At 49.1% G+C, this 19,880-nt stretch overlaps 2 protein-coding genes and 1 long non-coding RNA gene across 7 annotated transcripts in view; 2 read left to right on the top strand and 1 right to left on the bottom strand.

Annotated features, from left to right (window-relative positions):
* Positions 1-3,903, top strand: part of bcl6 (BCL6 transcription repressor) — a 12,424-nt gene extending 8,521 nt beyond the window's left edge. For 2 of the 5 annotated variants that reach the window (XM_033031681.1, XM_033031679.1), the window contains exons 7-10: positions 139-306; positions 667-797; positions 2,291-2,428; positions 3,044-3,903. In XM_033031681.1, the coding sequence (XP_032887572.1) occupies positions 139-306; positions 667-797; positions 2,291-2,428; positions 3,044-3,184 (578 nt within the window). In that variant the 3' untranslated portion in view covers positions 3,185-3,903. Of the gene's footprint in view, positions 1-138; positions 307-633; positions 798-2,290; positions 2,429-3,043 lie in introns of all 5 variants that reach the window. The other 3 variants (XM_033031678.1, XM_033031677.1, XM_033031682.1) reach the window with 2 other exon arrangements.
* Positions 783-19,880, bottom strand: LOC116979819. The gene is made up of 3 exons (XR_004413780.1): positions 19,869-19,880; positions 18,661-18,669; positions 783-888 (listed from the first exon to the last, which is right to left on the bottom strand). It is a non-coding gene; the product is annotated as an uncharacterized LOC116979819 (long non-coding RNA).
* Positions 11,580-19,880, top strand: part of ryk (receptor like tyrosine kinase) — a 49,652-nt gene continuing 41,351 nt past the window's right edge. The window contains exons 1-2 of the mRNA XM_033031683.1: positions 11,580-11,771; positions 18,037-18,158. Of these exons, the coding sequence (XP_032887574.1) occupies positions 11,636-11,771; positions 18,037-18,158 (258 nt within the window). The 5' untranslated portion in view covers positions 11,580-11,635. The remainder of the gene's footprint in view (positions 11,772-18,036; positions 18,159-19,880) is intronic.

Here is a 19,880-nt window from a genome sequence, read left to right as displayed (position 1 = left end):
TGTGTGCAGTGAGAGTGCCGGTAGTGGGTGGGTGACCCGGTGTCGAGGTGGGGGATGGGTTTCTGTATGTGGGGACGGGGGTTGAGTGACTGTGTTGAGAGGGGGGGTCACTAACACTGCCTGACCCTGTGCCCCCAGAGACGGGCCCGTTCCCCTGCGTGCAGTGCGAGTGCCGGTTTCCGGAGGACACGGCACTGCGGCGACACTTGGTGCAGTCCCACAGCCACAAGCCGTACAAATGCGACAGGTGCCAGGCAGCCTTCCGCTACAAGGGCAACCTGGCCAGTCACCGGACCGTGCACACAGGTGGGGGGACAACTGGGGCAGGGAGGGGTGAGGGGGGGGCTGGGGAGAGGTGGGGGTTGGCAAGGGGGATGAGGGGCGAGGGGGAGGTAGGGTGGGAGTGGTTTGGGGGGGGGGGAGAGAGGAATGAGGACAAGCCAGTGGGTGAGGCACAGCCAGGGAGGGGTGGGCTGGGGAGGGGAGAGAGGGATGGAGGTGGGAAGGGGGACCCAAGGGTGAAGGTGGTGCTGGGGTTGGTTAAGTTGCCAGGATTGTGGGGGTGGAGCTCAGAACTCGGGCTACATTGTGCAATGTGTGTGGTTATGCACCCCCCCCTTCCCCCCCCCCCAGTTGGCTCTGCTGACCCGGCCTGTCCTGTTGCAGGGGAGAAGCCCTATCGCTGTAACATCTGCGGCGCACAGTTCAACCGACCGGCCAACCTGAAGACCCACACACGCATCCACTCCGGGGAGAAGCCCTACAAGTGTGAGACCTGCGGCGCCCGCTTTGTCCAGGTTAGTGATCTCCCCCCTCTTGCACTAACCCCTACCCCGAGGGAGTTGCTGCCCCCTGGCCACCTGCTCCTCGCCTGCCTCACTGCCCCTGCTGAATCTTGGCCACTGCCTCACCCGTTTCCCTTGCAAGCTTCTAGTGAACTGTTGTGGAGGCTTTGGAGAGGTTTACCAGGACACTGCCTGGATTACAATGTGTTTGTAACAGGGAGAGGTTGGTCAGACTTGGATTGTTTGCTTTGGAACGTTGCAGGCTGAGGGGAGACCTGATACAACTTTGAGAGGCATAGATAGGGTGGATACTCAAAACATTTTATCCAGGGTGGAAATATCAATGACTGATGGGCATAGCTATCGGGTCAGGGTGAAAGGTTAAAGGAGATCTGCGGGCAAGTTTTTTAAGAAGGTAGTGAGAACCAGGATCATGCTGCCAGAGATGGCGGTGGAGGCAGATACAATACTGGCATTTAAGATACTTTTAGATAGGTTCATGGATATGCTGGGAAAGGAAGGATATGGATTATGTGCAGGCAGAGATTAGTTTAACTTGGCATCATTTTGAAATGGACATTGTGGGCCGAACAGACTGTTCCTGCACTGCTCAATGTTCTATTGAAATGGGCATTTGCACCTTTTCCCACATTATGTTCCATTTGCCTGATCTTTGTCCCCTTGCAAACTACCCATCCATCATGTTGTGTGTTCACACCCTCCATCTTAATTTCCCCCTCCATCTTTGTTGCAGTGAATATAGTAACTCGATTCCATGCTTTCATCCAAGTCATTTGTATGAACTATAAGGTCCGAGGCCCTGTGACACTCCAATCGCAACCTCACTCCAGAGTAAGAGCCTTCGTGCTGCTGTTCCTGGACGCCAGCCTCCTCAGAAACCCTCCCTCCAACGCCCGGGGCTCGCAGTTCTCACTCTTCTTTCATGTGGGCCATCATCAAATGCCTTCTGGAAAGTTGAATTAATCCCACCAGTTCCTGTGCGTCTGCAGTGTTTGCTGCTCTAATAACAAGAAACTGCTCTGACATCTTTAACAAGATCTGCTAACTCTCCCCATAAACGATGTTACAATGACTGGCACAGAGTTTCCTATATTCTGACTCACTCTTTTGGATTATACTGAGGAGGACTCAGTTGAGGCATAAGAGTTGTGATGAGTTAGACCGAACACAAATCACCAAAGAGGGGAATTTGGTGGTTATAACTTGCATTAAGGTAGATAAATCCCCAGGGCCCGACCAAGTGCATCCATGGACCTTGTGAGAAGCTTGGGAGGAAACTCTGGAGGTCGATGCAGAGATATTTGCATCATCTTTAGTTCAGGTGAAGTTCCAGGAGGGTAACTAATGTATGCTTATCTGAGAAGCGCACTCTCTTCCCCCGCTAACCATCCTCTTCCCCCATCACCCCCCCCCCCCCACTGACCAGTGCCCGCCCTCCCCATACTGGCTCTCTCTTCCCGCGCTGACCCTCTCTCCTCCTGCAGGTCGCTCACCTGCGGGCCCACGTGTTGATCCATACGGGTGAGAAGCCGTATCCGTGTGAAATCTGCGGCACCCGGTTCCGGCACCTGCAGACGCTGAAGAGTCACCTGCGCATCCACACGGGGGAGAAGCCGTACCACGTGAGTGAGGGCGGGGTGGCAACGGAGGTGGGGACTTTTGGCTGGGAAGCTGGGATGAGGTGGGTGGGGGGGGGGGGCGCGCTCTGCTCGAGTTGCCGGGGAGGTGACGATTCCACCCCCCATCCAGCTGCTGTGGGGCAAGGCAACTCTCCCTGGATCTGCCTCCCCCCACCCCCACTGCCCCTCCCTCCCACCCCTCCTGTTGTGGGGGGGACGGAGGGGAGGGACGGGACAGTCTCTGTGGGGTTGGGAGGAATCTTGTAATTTTGGGGGAGGGGGGGGGGGTGACCCATGAACCTGTGCCTCGTGCTGTGACTAACAAGGGGCTCACCAGACACCCATCCCTCCCCCCCCCCACAGCTGCCGGGGCCCTCTGTTCGCCCCTTGCTTGCTCCCCATTGTCATCCCGTGCCCGCCCCTCCCTCGCTTGCCTGCTCCTCATTCCCCCTCCTTCACTCCCCCTCAACTGCCCCCTTCACCCTCCCTCACCCCCCCCCCCAAAAATGCTGTCCCTTGCCCTCTCCATTGCATGCCCCCCACTTCACCCTCCCCCTCCCTTCCACCACCTTGCTCGCTCTCCCACCTCACTGTTGCGCTCTTTCTCTCCCCCTGCAGTGTGAGAAGTGCAACCTGCATTTCCGCCACAAGAGCCAGCTGCGCCTGCACCTGCGGCAGAAGCATGGAGCCATCACCAACACCAAGGTGCAATATCAGGTCCCTACAGAGTGTTCGACCGACCCCTGCCGGGCCCGCTGACCCCCGGCCCAGTGACTTTCTGAGGTGGTGGGATTCTGGAATGGTTAAAGGATTTTAGTTTGGAGTCTCCAGTGGTCAGAATCCCGGCAGGTATCGGCAGGGAGGTGTGTAACGGGTTTCTAAGCTTGTGAAAAGTGCTTGCAATTATTTCCTGTTAATAGAAATTGGAGTGTTTGCTTTTAAAATATGCATCTCTGCCCATAATATAAAGGAATGTATGAATATATAAATATATATATTTTTCCTGTGCTAAGCACAACAGAGTCGTACTATTATATAAGAATGGGAAGTCAGTCATATTTTTAACCAAAGTTGTCGGTAGGGCAGCAAAGGAGAGATTGGTCGGACAGGTCATCTGCAGGCAGAGTATGGTCTGAACATGTCTATGGCTTAAAGCACTTCAGATATTTTGTCTATTGTGAAATGATATATGTGCTTTTGAAATATTCTCAGCTGCTTTTGAAAAGTCAGGTTTACATTTTCCCTGGACGCTCTGTGTCCCTGTTGATGAAGCAGTCTCCATGGTGCCTTCTGTGCCCAGGGTCCAGGGCCCTCGCCCCTCCACCCCAGACCTCCCCTGGGGTCGCTGGACCATGCCCTCTGACCTGGGCCTTCTGAAGCGAGGGTGGGTGGAAACGTGGGCAACGATTCACCAGGATTTTTATCATGAACTGTATGATGTAGCCGCCAGAATGTAATAAATGACTATATCGCCCTGCTGCCTGACTCCGTGTGGTCTTACTTGGGGGGGGGGGGGGGGAAGTGTTAGTCATTCGGGGTGGGAACGATGACTGGTCAGTCGGGGTGGGGGGACTGGTCAACACGGGGTGGGAAAGGAGGCGTCTGATCACACCAGGGTGAGGGAGAAATTGGGTCACTGACTGTTTGCTGGGGGGGCGCTATGTGTGCCTGGGTGGCAGGTGGGGGTTTCACCGACTATGGCCAAGGGGCCTATGATTGGGAGGGGGGGTTCTTGCTGGGAGGGGGGAGAGGAGGGTTTCACTCTTGTGTGTCCCTGTTGTGTTGCTGGGTGTCTGTCCCTCACGGGGGAGGGTGGGGGATGGTGGCGGACACGGAGAGGAGGGTCTGTGTGGCCGCAACTCCTGCACTGCCATGTGAAAAAAGTTCGAGTTGTTGAGTAACTCAATAGATCAGGCAGCAGCTCCGGAGAACATGGATAGGTGATGTTTTGGGCTGGGACCCTTCTTCTGGTGGCAATGAGGGCTGTCACCTCCTCGTGGCCATGGTGGAGTGAGAGGTCTTGATGTGTCGGTGACGTCCATTCCCTAGGAGTGAGGCATGCAGTGGCACCCGAGAGTGGCGTTGGAGGAGTAGCAGCAGTAACACGCACGCGCACACACACACACACACACACACACACACACACACACACACACACACACACACACACACACTGTCTGATTATAACCATCACACTTCAGCCATCATCAGTTCTGACTTTTGAAGGATTATTCTAGAATTGCCAAGGGCTTGACTGAGTTCTGGGGATTTGAGGGCAGCACGGAAACTGTCCATGCCGACCAAGGTGCCTCATTTGCACTGCTCCCATTTGGCCCATATCCTTCTAAACCCTTCCTATCCATATACCCGTCCGTCCAACTGTCTTTTAAATGTCGCTATAGTACCTGCCTCAACTACTGCCTCCGGCAGCTCGTTCCATATATCCACTACTTTCTGTGTGGGGGGAAAAAAATGTCCTTTAGGTTCCTGTTAAATTTTCTCCTCCTCGCCTTATCTTCTTGATTTTCTTACTCTGGGTAACAGACTGTGGATTCACCCTATCTAGACTCATGATTTTATACACCTCTATAAGATCACTCACGCCCCCCCCCCCCCCAAGGAATAAAGTCCCAACTGCCCCTCCAGTCCTGGCAACATCCTCGTAATCTGCAATCTTTCCATCTTAAAGACATCCTTCCCACAGAAGGGTGGCCAGGCCTAATCACAATACTCCAAATGTGGCCTCATCATCTGTAGATTAATTATATTAGCCTACCTTTACTATATCTATCACCATGCATGCTGCACATTCCATATGTAGTCCAGTCCGTATCTTCATCCCTACTCCGGAATATTGATAACGGTACTTCACCATCTCACGGTCAGACTTGATGCTGATTACGGAGACGATAGCATATATTGTTTCCTCCGCTTGTGTTACAATGAAGGACTATGAGTGTAACGGTCTCATTACACAACACCAACATCTTGTACAATTGTAACATAAGGTCCCAACACCTTTACTCATTGCCCTGACTGATTAAAGCAAATGTGCCAAAATCCTTCTTAACCACCCTATCTACCAGTGATGCCAGCTCCGGAGTTTGTCCAGAAACATCTTTCCCTCTACGGCTCGTCGGGCCTCGGGCCTCGGGCTCCACGTCGGGGCCATCCTCCGGAGAACGGAGCTCTTCCCGAGTTCCTCGCTGTCACCTGCGGCCCTCTCTCTGTGCAGTAAAGTTTCCTACATCTGCGTCCTTGTGATTGTGTGTAACCCATCTGGGCTGGGCTTTCCCGAGCCCTCACCCACCTCTCCACAGGTAACACGCTTCCGCCCTCACCTCCCTGCTTCTGCGCTATAAACTGTTCAAGAAGGAACTGCAGATGCTGGAAAATCGAAGGTAGATAAAAATGCTGGAGAAACTCAGCGGGTGCGGCAGCATCTATGGAGCGAAGGAAATAGGCCGAACCCCTTCTTCAGACTGTACCGGCAGCTTGATTAACAGAAGACAGGCACACAAATCTGGAGTAACTCAGTGGGTCAGGCAGCATCTCTGGAGAAAGGGAATAGGTGATGTTTCGGGTCGAGACCCTTCTTCAGACTGAGAGACTGGGGAAAAGGGAACGAGAGATTATAGGGAGGTTGCACGGCAGTCGGGTCACGACCCATGACCCGTACTGTTGCTACGCTACTGTTTGTTTCCAGTGTAGCGGGCCTGTTAAAACCCGCCGAAATTGTCAATTTTTGCGCTGTAAATAATTATGGAAATTGGGATAAGCGTGAGAGACATTTAGCTACTTCAGAATTCCAAAAGTGAGGAGAAATGACGGTAGATAGAAGCGAGAGCTGAAGGGACAACAACAGCCAAAGTGCTTGGTGAACATTGGCCGTTTGCTCACTGCATTTCATCAACAGTGAGGCATTATTTGTGTTTTTTCTTGATTCCTTTGGCATCTAAAAAGTTTCAGAAGTGATAAATCTGTCTGTAAATTTTTTTAATCGCCCATGGTTCTCAAGTGGGTTTTTACATACAAAAAGAAAACGCCTGTGAAGCAAAATTTACAGCCAGATTTATCACATTTTGGCGGTTTTTAACCGGTAGGAAAGTACGCGGTTCGTGTATTAACAACATATACCGGAAACTGCGATGTCCTTCAGATGGATTAAGCGGCTCCGTGCGTCAAGCCCTATGACCCGGTGACCTTGCGTACAACCCCCCAATAGACGATACTTAGGAGATATGCAAAAAACAACGATAATCAAGGAAATGTGGGGACGCGGCGCAGGAGCGTCGTCCGGAATATCTCCTGTTGCTCTTGTAAGAGAGTAAATAGGGAATGTTGGAGACGGGGTCGTCACTGGGCGGCCCTTCTGAAGGGTCCCGACCCCGAAACGTTCTCAGAAGATGGTGCCTGGCCCGCCGAGTTACTCCAGCACTTGGCGTCTTTCCCTGTTCCCTTTACCTCTTCCACTGTTCACACATCGAAGGAGGCGCACATTCCGGTCTGACCATGAATCCGCGCTGGCTTTTCCCTGCCTCTCACTGCTCCGTATTTCATTAGAGATGTTAGTGTTTCCCCGGCGCTAGGTTGACGGGTCAGACACTCGCCATTGTCCCTGTGCAGCCTCCAATCAGAGGTCAGTCCAGATCAAAGATTATAGAGGTTTGGTCCAGATGACAGGATGGTTGAAAGCAGAGATCCTGTAGGATCCTATAGGTTGAAAGATGTGAAGCAGAAACGAACAATCAGAGGCACAGCCATCGCGTCTGGTGCAGAAAGTCGCCGCTGAGGAGAGATCTCACAAACCTCTCCGGAAACTTTTACTGAAACGTTCTCCCTTCTGTTCTTTGTCCTCATTGCATTCTTGGTTCACTATAAAACGCTCGGTTTAATTCTGCCACTTCCTTCCGTCGCGTTATAACCCCCTCCTTTGTTTAACGCCACCTTTATTTAATTTGTTAGCTATTGATGAATGAATTTGTGTTCCTCTGAGTTACACACAACTTCTGATGGAGAAATACATTGCCGCTCGTCCAGGGCCACTGGTCCGCGCCGGACCCCAGTCCCCAGCAACACGTCTCCACCCACACGGAACGCAAGCGGGTCGTCCATGGCCCAACCCGGCTTCTCACAGGATGGGAATTAATCCAGATTTTCCAGCCTGCCATTGAATAAAAAAATGATAATACAAACACATAATTTCACTTTAAACAACTAAGAGGGAATTAAACTTGAACATTAACCTTCTCTCTGACTTTTTATTTTGAAGAAGGGTCTTGACCCGTTCTCTCCAGAGATGCTGCCTGTCCCGATGAGTTACTCCAGAATTTTATATTTATCTTCATGTGATTAACTTTCTCTCGCATGGATTCAGATCTGGTCACAACCACCAGAGGGCAGCACGGGCCCGGCGCTGATGCAGCCTGTGAACCAAAGATCTTTGCTGTGAACCGGCTGAAAGCGACAGGCAGAGACCAGGGACAGACATACAGACAGACAACAGGCGGAGATCAGGGACAGAGAGGCAACAGGCGGAGACCAGAGAGAAACAGGCAGAGACCAGGGGCACACACAACAGGAAGAGACTCAACATCATACAAAGGATCATGTTTAAGAAAGAACTGCAGATGCTGGAAAAATCGAAGGTAGACAAACATGCTGGAGAAACTCAGCTGGTGAGGCAGCATCTATGGAGCTACGAGGGAATAGGTGACGTTTCGAATCGAGACCCTTCTTCAGACTGGATAATTATCTGGCTGACAAACTGCCTGCGTGAACATTTTAAAAATGACAGGAAAATGTAATTAAGAACAGTCACATTTCCTTCATTTTCCCAGGTAGTAGAACCTTGCTGTGCTTTCCTGGCTTTCATGGAGATTGAGGAATTTCTGAAGAGGTAATAGAACATATTCAGAGGCCAGTGTGGTTGATGAGGCTTTCATTTAACAAGGTCACAGGGATACAAGAAAATAGGATCGGGATGGGCCACTCGAGACAGCCCCATCATTCGATATGATTGGAGTGTTTTAGGAACAATCCAACTGTGTCAGATACTGTGTATGATACATGGCCTCTAACAATCATGTACTTTGTAATAACGCATTGCAAACTAACATTTCCAATGTATCTCATGAAGCTGAATCGATTGGAATCATTTATTTGATTGTAGCTCCTTGCCCTGAAATGTTATTGCAAGATTCATGGAAGTGAATGCTGCTTGCTGCAAGCATACTAATTCAGTGTTTCCAGAGCTGTAGTTATTTTTCAATACATTGGCCTCTAAATACCTAGGAATAACATGTTGTAAACTAACTTTTCTGATGTATCTTGTGAAGCCGATTTGATTAGAGACATATATTTGATGGTAGCAACTTGCCCTGAAAAGTAATTGCAAAATTCATGAAAGTGAATGTTGCTTGTGGAAACAGATTAATTCAGTGCTTCCAACGCTGTGGTGTTATTTTCCATACATAGGCCTCTACCTAATTGGTAGGAACGATCGGCAGGTGCTTAAAGATAGACACAAAATACTGGAGTAACACAGCGGGACAGGCAGCATCTATGGAGAGGAAGAATGGATGACTTTTCGGGTCGAGACCCTTCTTCAGACTGTCATGGGAGAGGGAAACCAGAGATATGGAAGGGTAAGGTGTGAAAACGGCAGATCAAAGCAGACAATGGTCGAGGAAATGCAGAGTGGTTCATTGTGGTTGAGGGGAAGGTGATTACGAGGCATACAAACACTAACATTAATCAGGAGGACTGTGAAACTAGTCGAACTAGGATATTGGAGGGTCGGAGAGAGAGGGAAAGCAAGGGTTACTTGAAGTTAGAGTAATCAAAATTCATACCGCTGGGTATAAACTGCCCATGCAAAATAGGTGCTGTTCCTCCAATTTATGTTTGCCCTCACTCTGACAATGGAGGATGCCCAGGACAGAAAGGTCAGGTTGGGAATGGGAAGTTAAAGTGTTTGGCTTTGGGAGGAGGGAGGGGGATGTGCGGTGAAGTAGGTAGGGGGTGCGAGATAGGGGAAATGTGAGGTAGGGTATGGAGGGGTTTAGAATGGAGGGGAGGTGAGGTAGGGTAGAGGAGGGGGAGGGAGGATAAGAGGCAGGATAGGGAGGGGCGAGAAGGATGAGGCAGGGTGGGATGTTGAGGATGAGGAGGGGTGTGGTGGATAAGGTAGGGAGGGGTTCAGGAGTGAGGAGGGACTAAGGCAGGGTAGCTAGGGGACAGAGGGGTGAGGAGGATGTGGCAGGGAAGGTAGTGAGGCGGTTGAGGCAGGGAAGATTGGGAAGGGAGGATTTGGGGAGGGAGAGTGGGGTGAGGCAGGCTGGGTTTGAGAGGGATAAGGTGGGGTTGAGGATGAATGAAGTAGGGTAGGTTGGGGTTGAGGCGGGGTGAGGGGGATAAGGTAGGGTGAGGGATGAGATGTGAGGATAAATGGGGATGGGGGATGAGGTGAGGAAGGATGAGATGATGGGGGGAGGTGGGATGAGATGAGGATGAGAGAGCGGATGAGATGATGCGGTGGGGGGGGTGAGATGGGGGGGGGAGATGAGGGAGGCAGAGAGGAGGGGTGACGTGAGGGGGGGGGGGAGATGAGATGAGGGAGGGGGTAGGAGGAATGAGATGAGGGGGAGGGGAAATGAGGGGGTGGGGGATGAAAAAGGGGGATGAGATGAGGGAGGCGGAGGAGGGATGAAATAAGGGGGAGGGGGAATGAGAAGGGGGAGGGATGATATGAGGGAGGGGTTGAGGGTGATGAGGAAGGGAAGGGTGAGATGGAGGGGGAGTTGAGTGGAGATGAGATGAGGGGGGGATGAGATGGGGGAGGAGGGATGAAATGGAGGGGAGGAGGAAGGATGTAATAAGTGGGGGAGGAGGAATGAGATGAGGGGGGGAGGGATGATATGTAGGTATGTTGCAAAACCCACCTTAAGCGTCGCTGCAGATCTGTCCCAGCCCGTGTGCGTGATTTTGGCGCCGTTGAGAGGGGGGCGGGTTTAAAATGCGATTTCCCCTAGGCTATTCAAATCGAGGTTGTTCAGCCTACTTAGTTGCTGACGAAAAATCGCTGGGAGATTCTTTCGCTGGAGCTATTTTTAAATTTAATGGGTTAATTTAATTGTTATAGTAGGTTAAAAATTATCCTCTAAACCCGCGACCGCCGACAACGGGACGGATCTCATACAGGGGACAACGGAAGGTAGGTTGTTTATTTTTACATTAAAAAGGGCTTCTTAAGATCCCCATATACAAAGTTTTATGTTGTGAGTAGCTAATTTGGGGCCCCATTAAATCCCGCAGTATTTTTCTGGGCATATGGGGGTACAAATCTACCGCAATGGGAACGTTCCAAACCAGCGCGTTCCACAGAGTTCCACAGGATCCCACTCGAAAGCTGATTTAAATGGCCATTAATTTACAGCAATTGAACACTAAATTCCTTCCATTTGGCCTATAAATTAATGTAAATGAGATTTAAAAATCATGTTTTATTGTGAATTCTTTGTGAATGTTATTTGGACACTTAGGCTATTTAAAAATGTTAATCTTTTCTTAAGAAATGGATAGATGTTTAGATCTAGTAATTGAAGTTTGGAATTAGCTACAATTGGGTAACTAACTAATTATATGCTTTAATTTCAGGTCATCCAAGTAAGATTGTTTCATATTTGTTTCAGAATGCTTCAATCTATGATAACTGAAAATTTCTTTCAGTTCCCTTAATTTTTAAGAAAGTTATGGCCATTTCACTGTCCTCGATCACAGCTTTTGTGTTAAGTCAATGGAAAAGCAATAGGGAACAAGATGCTAATTTCCGAGTATGAAAATGGCCATAACGATTTTAATACTGAAGATATGAAAGTGAATTAGGTGTCAATTTAAACTTATTTTTGTGCTTTATCTGATGGGATAAATTGCAGAAATTTTGTAACATTGCTCTGATATGAGGGAGGGGTTGAGTGTGATGAGGTCGGGAGGGTGAGAGAAGGGGTGAGATCCTAGAGGAGCTCTATAATCTTTGGGGTTGGGGGTGATGAGGGGGAAGGTGGCAGTTTAACCACGATCTGTTTAACTGCCGTCGCCCCGCGTGCGCCGGGGGGCGGATCATCCGCACGTGCGTTCCCGCGGTAACGTGCAGGGCGCGCGGCCGCGGCGGGGGACGTGCACGCGCACAGGCGCCACTCCCGCTGGCGGATGGCGGTCGGTGGGTCGGCGCGGCTTCTACGGCGAGCGCTGGCGCTGATGTGGAGTTGCTGCCTCGCCGCCGTCTATCCCGCCGGCCCCGGCGTCAACGTCTACCTGAGCGTGGAGGAGATGCGGAGGCTGATCAGTGAGTACTGGCCTCGGCCTGTGGTGGAGGCCGCGCAATAGGGCCTGCCTGGCCGCGGGAGGAGCAGTGCAGCTGCCGTGGCAGCAGCGAGGCTGTGGGGCGGGCGGGAGGGAGGGAGAAAGTTGGTGCATTCGGCTGGGTTGAGCGGAGGGGGAGATTGGGGGAGGGTGGGGTGAGCGGGGGGAGAGTGAGAGAGGGGAGAGTGAGAGGAAGTAGAGAGTGGGGACTAGAGGATGGGGTGAGCGGAGTGAGAGGAAGATGATTTTGTCTTGGTTAAGAAAATCAACTTTGAATTGTGTTGCGCTGGTATGCATAAAGACCATCTATCTGTATGGCAATAGAAAGTGCATGACAAGATCACACACTTGAGTGGGTAAGTTTGCCATCGGATCTGAACCGTTTCATGGCGACTGAATTAAAAAAAAATCTTGACTTGGTGCATTTAGATGTACAATAAACTTTATATGATGCCTATCGAATCAATACATTTTAAAGTAATGTTTTCTGGACGGGTACTTGGAACAGCATAGATAGATACAGACCTAATGCAGACAAAGGGGATTTGTATAGGTGGGCATCATGGTCATCCTGTATGAGGTGATCCAAAAGGGCCCATTTCTGAGGCGGATACTTCTGTGATTTTGGTAATAACTAAAACATCACTGTCATTAACAATGAGAAATGATATTTGCTGATGGCTGTTTTGGTTTTACTTGTTGGGATTTGTTTTCGGTTTACTGAAGGCTAATTGCTGCGACACAGTAAGATTATGCGATGCAGTTACAGCGAAGACAAAAGATTAGTTATCAGATTGACTGCTGGCGTGATCTGGATAGGCTGTGTTTATTTTCTTTGGAGCAGGAATAGCTGAGCGGTGACTTGATTGAGTTGTACAAAAGCTGGCCCAACTCTTTCATTGCTGGCCAAGATGTCCATCTAATCTAATATTCCTGCGTTTCACCCATATCTCTCTCTCTAAACCTTGCTTTTAAATGTTGTTATTGCACCTGACTCAACCACTTCCTCTAACCAATTAAATCCCCTTCTCCCCCCCCCCCTCCACTTCCGTGTGCCCCACTTCGACACAGCCATTTTTCCCCTGATCCTCCCTTCCACCTGTGTTCCTTGCATAATTTGCACCTATTTTATCTCTCACCTTTTGTCTTTTCATCTGTGATGTTTGTCCAACCATCTATCTACCACCGTCCCCCCCACCCTGTGTCCACCTAACACTCGCCAGGCGTCGCTCTTCCCCTTCTCCCAGCTTTCTTCCACCACCCGCCCCCAACCACATCACAATCAGTCTGAAGAAGGGCTCCGACCTGAAATGTCACCTATCCATGTCTCCAGCGATCACCCTGATCCACTGGGTTTCTCCAGCACTTTGTGTCTTTTTTTGGAAACCAGCATCTGTGGTTCCTTGTATCCCCTCTAACAGCTTGTTTCATTCTACTTACTACCCACTGTGCATTTAGAAACATAGAAAAATAGTTGCATGCGTAGGCCCTTCGGGCCAGCACTACCATTCAATATGATCATGGCTGTTAATCTAAAATCAGTACCCCGTTCCTGTTTTTTCCCCATATCCCTTGATTCCTTTAGCCTTAAGAGCACTTTCCCCCCTCTCACCTTAAATTCCCCAACCCCTGGAAAAAGACTGCATTCACTCTACCTTTAGTTTAATTTATAGATATAGTGTGGAAACAGGCCCTTGGCTCACCGAGACCACGGCAACTAACAATCACCCAAGCACTATGTTCTAACCTACACATGAGGGACAATTTACAGAAGCCAATTAACCTACAAACATGCACATCTTTGGAGTGTGAAGGCGAGGAGATTTAGAGAGGATTTAAGGAAGAATATTTTCACCTGGTACATCAACACACAAAGTGGTAACGGAGGTGGTACTCACAATATTACTCCACTCAATAACTCCAACATTTTTTGTCTGTCTTTTGTGTCAATGATGTGTCATATGACACAGGATAGAGGTATAGAATAGTACAACACAGAAACAGTCCCTTCAGCCCACCAAGGTCAGACTAGCCGTTGCATCCATCTGTACTAATGCCTTGTATGCCTTGCCTATTGCACAGGCATATCTATATTCACGAGTGCTGTGAGTTTACCTGCCTCCACCACCACCTTAACTTGTGCATTCCAGATTCCAATCACTCGCCATGTAAAAACATTCCCCCGGAGAACCCCTCTAAACTGTTCACCTTAAACCTATGCACTTTTTTAGACATCTGAACTCGGGAAAAAGTTTATTACTACCTACCCCATTTATTCCCCTCACAATTTTGTATAATCTATTTGGTCACTTCTTGGCCTCTTCAGGGAAAACAAACTCTGCTTATTCAATCTCTTCTTATAACAAAAGTCCTCCAAACCTGGCAAATCACGGCACTCTATGCAATGACATTCTTCATCTAGTCTGGTACAAGAACTGCAGACAATACTCCTTGTGAATGAACCAATGTTTTATAATGCAGGATCTTTTCATCCCAAAGTGGAATAAACATACAAAGAGGAAATTGACAAAGGAAGTCAAATGCAACATAAAAACAAAAGAGAAGGCATATAATATTGATTGGTGTGGAAACAGGTCCCTCGGCCCAACTTGCCCCACCGACCAATGTGTCCCATCTACACGAGTCTCACCTGCCTACGTTTGGCTTATATCCCTCTAAACCTGTCTAATTGTTATGGAAAAGGTATCATATGGCAAAGATTAACATAGAACTGAGTGCAGAACAGTACAGTACAGCACAGGAATGGGCCCTTTGGCCCACAATATGTGCGCCGAACATGATACCAAGTTAAATTGATTTCATCTGTCTGTACATGATCCATAGCCCTCTATTCCCTGCACTTCCATGTGCCTATCTAAAAGCTTCTTAAACACCACTATCATATCTGCCTCCATCAGCAACTCTGTCAATGTGTTCCAGGTCCCCACCGGTCTATGTGACACGCCCCGCACATGTCCATTAAACTTTCCAACTGTCAGCTATGCCCTCTATTGTTGGATATTTCCACCCTGGGAAAAGGGTTCTGACTGTCTACCCTACCTCATAATTATATATACTTTTATCGTTTCCCCAGGATATCCCATGAACAAAGCTATGTTGGCTCTCCTTAATCAATCCCAGCCTTACTAAGTGTTGATGAATCCTATTCCTTTGAATTTTTCCAGTATTTTCTGACATCTCTTTGCAGACTCTATTGCCTATAGTTACCTGGCTTTTTCCTGCTGCCTTTCATGAACAAAATAAACACTTTTGCTATCTTCCAGCCATCTGATGTCCCACCTGTATTTAATGAAGATGCAGAAATCTCTGGGCCCCGATCACTTCTCTTGTAATACATAACTAGCTAGCATGTATCTCATAACATCCAGGGATTTATCAATTTTTATTTATCGTCATTTAATGATGACCAGCTCCATAATATCAATTCCTTTAAAATCCCTTGTCATCAAGCCTTCTCTAATCTTGCCATACAATCTAAACCATATTGTTTGTTTTGTTTTTGTTTTTGTCTTTTGTTTTTTTACCTTGTTTGGGATGTGTTTATTTTTGTGTGGGACTAAAGATGGAAATTAGCCACTGGCTACAATCTTGCATATTACATGCAAATGTTTTATTAATATGCACTGTCCCTAATAAAATCAAAATCAAAATCAAATCAAATTCTTACCTTTCACTCTTAAAGGAATGTGTTAGTTGTGAACTCTCAATATCTCTTGTTTAAAATCCTACTTGTTGGATCTTGTTTTACCAGCAGGCAGCTGCTCCCAATCTACTTTTACAAGGTCCTGTCTTATGTTATAAAGTTGATATGTTATAAAGTTTGTCTTATGGCAACATTTAAAGGAGGTGTGCGGGGCAAGATTGTTCATACAGAGCGTGGTGAGTGCCTGGTACGTGCTGCCGGTGGTGTGGTTGAAGCAGATATGTTAGTGCCATTTAACTGACCTTTGGATAGGAATTTGGATATGCGGGCAATGGAGGCATATAGGTTATGTGCAGGTAGAAAAGTGATGGCCTTAACATTATGTTCAGCACAGACATTGGGCCGAAGAGCCTGTTTTTATGCTGTACTGTTTTATGTTATTGAAATAGGCCTTCCCCAATTTAGGACCTTAACTTGCTGACCATCCTTATCCCCTTCTGTAACTCCTTTCAAATTTACAGCATTTCGATGATGGTCTCTGAAATGACACTTCCACTGTACCTTCTCAAGTAGGACTATCTACATATTTACTCAAAAAACTTTTGTATGTATATTATGATGCAAGCCCCTTGTACTAAATCAATCCCAGTTAATATTGGGAAATTAAACTCTTCACTACTAGAACCAAATTGCTTTGGCACCTTTGTAATTTGTCCCCATATCTAATCTATCTCCCACTGACGTTCAGGGGCACCTTCAGAATAATCCCAGAAAAGTGGTTGCCTATTTCTTAATTTTACGGTTAACCCAGATAGCCTGGTTGGAAGATAGGAGTTATTTACAAGCCCCCAAACAGTAGTCGGGATGCAGGACACAAATTACATCAGGCGATACAATCAGCATGTAACAAAGGTGATCACGGGAGATTTAAATATGCAGATAGACTAGGAAAATCAGGTTGCTACTGGACCCCAAGAGAGGGTATTTGTAGAGTGCCTACGAGATGGTTTCTTGCCTACCAGGCAAAAGGCAATTCTGGGTTTGCTGTTGTATAATGAACCTGATTTGATTCGGGAGCTTTAGATAATGGAATCACAAGGAGGTTGTGATAATCTATACATAACTAAAACTCTGACCTTGTGCTCTTCCGGTTTGCGCGTTTTTTTCTATTTACGCAAAAATGGTACGCAATAGCGCTATGCTTTTTCGGCAGATTACTCACCGTTCTCCTGTACTGCGAGTGCAACTAGTTTCGTTCCGATCGGTGGTATATTGTAAACGTTATCGAGGTTTAAAAATCTTAAAAACCAAATTCGCAAATTCCTTCAGTCAGTGCCACGCAGATTGGTCTCTTCTGTCAGTCAATGCCACGGCCGGGACGGCGACGCCCCTTCATGCCCCACCGGCGGCGGTCTGTCCTGCCGCACTCAAACGCCTCTCCCCTCCCCAAAGGAAGTTGTCTATCGTCTCCCCAACCACCGGCGGTGGCCGCGGTGGGGGGGTTCCAGTGGAGGTCCTGATCCCATCTCTCTCCCTCATCACTCACCCCTCTCCCCTGCCCGCCCTATGTGGCAATGGCGGTCCCGTTTACCCGTTCCCTGAGGGTAGGGGAAAGGGAGGGATTGGGGGAGGAGAGGGGAAAGATCCTGGGGAGGTGAGGAGGGAGAGTGGGGGATTGAGGGAGAGGAAGGGGTAGGGAGGGAGTGGGGGAGGTGAGGAGTGAGGGAGGAGGGGAATAGAGGGAGTGGTGGAGGTAGGGAGTGGGGAATAGAGAAGAGGGCAGTCGGGGAGGTCAGGAGGGATAGTGGGGGGGGGATAGGGAGGTAAGGAATGGGAGATAGAGGGATAGGAGGGGGCAGGGAGGAGAGTTATTGGGGGGGGAGGGAGTGACTGAGGGTAGGGGAACTGTGAGGGAGGGAGGGATTGGGGAAGAGAAAGAAGAGGGAGGGTGAAGAGGACGGGTATGGAGTGCTAGGGGATGAGGGGAAATGAGCTGTGCCTGCGCAGTTGGGGGCTATGCATGAGTGGTGCAATATTGCATTGGGGGAACGGGTGAGTGGTGGAATATTGCATTGGGGGACGGGTTGCGTTGGGGGACCAGGCCTCCCATGTGACAGGGACCCAACGGGTCCCACTTAGTCTCGTAATATGATAAAATTCAACCTGCAATTTGAGAATGAGAAGATGAAATAGGATGTCTCGGTATTACAGCTGAGCAAAGGTCACTTAAGAGGTGACAGACAGGTTGTGGAGAAATTGGATCTGTAATTGCCATCGATAATGAAATGATGCTGGCAGGGCTGTGTTTATTGTATGTGAGTAAAGAAAATAAATTTGTGATAAGTAATGAAGTCTCATGATCTAGATTGTTCAAAGCAATCTCAGGACTATGCTGAAAGCGGCATATTTCCTTTTGTGTTAGCAGGTATGAGGTTGAGTCACTTTGGAATTATAATATTTGCAACCTCTTACGATGCCAAGTTTTACTAGAATTTGTGGTTGAAAACTTAAAAATTAAGTATTTGTTATTTAATTTGCAGTAAAGTTTGCATGAATTACATGCAACTCTTTTTTCTTTCAACAGGTCTTGATGCGGAGTTGTATTATGTGCGGAATGATGTTGTTAGCCACTTCGCACTCCCTTTTAAATTGCTTGTACCAGGGGAGACCAACAGTCTTCACTTTACTTGGCATGCCAAGTCCAAGGTAAACAGCTAAGATCAACTCCGGGCTCTAATCAAAAACATTAAATCGTATTATACAATCAAATTGCATCTCTGCTGCTTACAGGTGATCCCCATAATACAAACCACACAGGAAGCAAATTATCCACATTTGTAGTACAGGTGCACAACCTTTTATCCGAAGATCCAAATAACGAAAACCTCCGAATAGCGGACATTTTTTCGGTCCTTGAAGAAAGGTCCTTGAAAACGTTCACCGAGGGCGGCCCGCAGAGGTGACAGCGGAACCTCTGGTCGGTCCTCGAAGAAAGGGGAACTAAATCCCCATTCATAAAAGAGAAGGTGAGGGTATATTGCGCGGGAGGGTTAATAATTGACAATATGCTGCTGCCTGCCCGCTGAGTTAAAAAGTTCCCACGGTAGACTCACGATACACAGTGTGTCGTGAGTCTTGCGTGGGAACTTTTTAACTCAGAGGGCAGGCAGCAGCAGATTGTCGCTCCCTTCAGTTTCACCCCACCTACACCCCTCTGCTTCCCGGCCATGTGTGTGACCCCTTCCCTCCCCTCTCCAGCTCCCCGCCCATTGCACCGGCGCGGGGGCTTTGCACTGTCTTCACGTCGGCAATGCCAGCAGGTCAGTGCCAGTCACCGGAGACGTCAGGACCAACGGGACACCGACCCCCAGGCCCACTGCAAGCACGGAGATCCCAGAGACCCACAGCCAGCAGCAGCCCAGCCCCGTTCCAACTCCAGAGGAAAACTGCAAACTGGCCGGAGACGTCAGGACCACCAGAAGCCGTTCCCCGATGGGCCGCTACGGCGACAAGTGGCAGTTCGCCCACAGCCCGAGCTGTGCCCCCTCATCGGGACACCGACCCCCAGGCCCACTGCAAGCACGGAGATCCCAGATCAGCAACTCCAGCCCAACCCCGCTCCAGCTCCAGAGGAACACGCTCCCCGTATGGGCAGAAGCTGATGGTGTGCAAGGGACGTCTTGTTCTTGGGGTCGCGCAGCTCGGGCTGTGGGCGAACTGCCACTTGTCGCCGTAGCGGCCCATCGGGGAGCGGATTCATCTGGAGTTGGAGGGGGAGGGGGAGGGGGGTATTGTGCTGTTTGATCGCCCCCTACTATCCCAGGGACAGGGAGACAGGACGTTCACTGAGGGCGGCCCGCAGAGGTGACAGCGGAACCTCCGGTCGGTCCTCGAAGAAAGGGGAACTAAATCCCCATTCATAAAAGAGAAGGTGAGGGTACATTGCGCGGGAGAGTAGGAATCCCAAGACAAAGTTGAGTGAGCGTTCACCGAGGGTGGCCCGCAGAGGTGACAGCGGAACCTCCGGTCGGTCCTGGAAGAAAGGGGAACTAAATCCCCTTCATAAAAGAGAAGTGGAGGGTATATCGCCTACCTGGAAGAAACCGGACATTTTTTCCAGGATGTCGTCTGCACACCAAAGCTCACCAAAGCTCACGTTTGGCGCTAAACATGGCACGCCAAAGCTCACGTTTGGCGCCAAACGCACGTCGCCTCTGCTGCACACGGATATAAGAGTGTGAAAATGTCGCCTTAGGCCGCCTAAGGGCATGTAGCCCCGCTAGGGTGACATGAGTGCGAGAGGTGATTCAATGCTGCGGTCACATTTACAAATTCAGGAATTCATTCAACACACTGCATTTCATACAGACATTTATTCTGCAAGAAAAAACTACATTGAAGACTCAAACTCGCGACCGAGGAACTGCC

Source organism: Amblyraja radiata, chromosome 13 (genome assembly GCF_010909765.2).
Source record: "Amblyraja radiata isolate CabotCenter1 chromosome 13, sAmbRad1.1.pri, whole genome shotgun sequence".
NCBI lineage: Eukaryota > Metazoa > Chordata > Chondrichthyes > Rajiformes > Rajidae > Amblyraja > Amblyraja radiata.
This window is presented reverse-complemented; position numbering and strand designations above follow the sequence as displayed.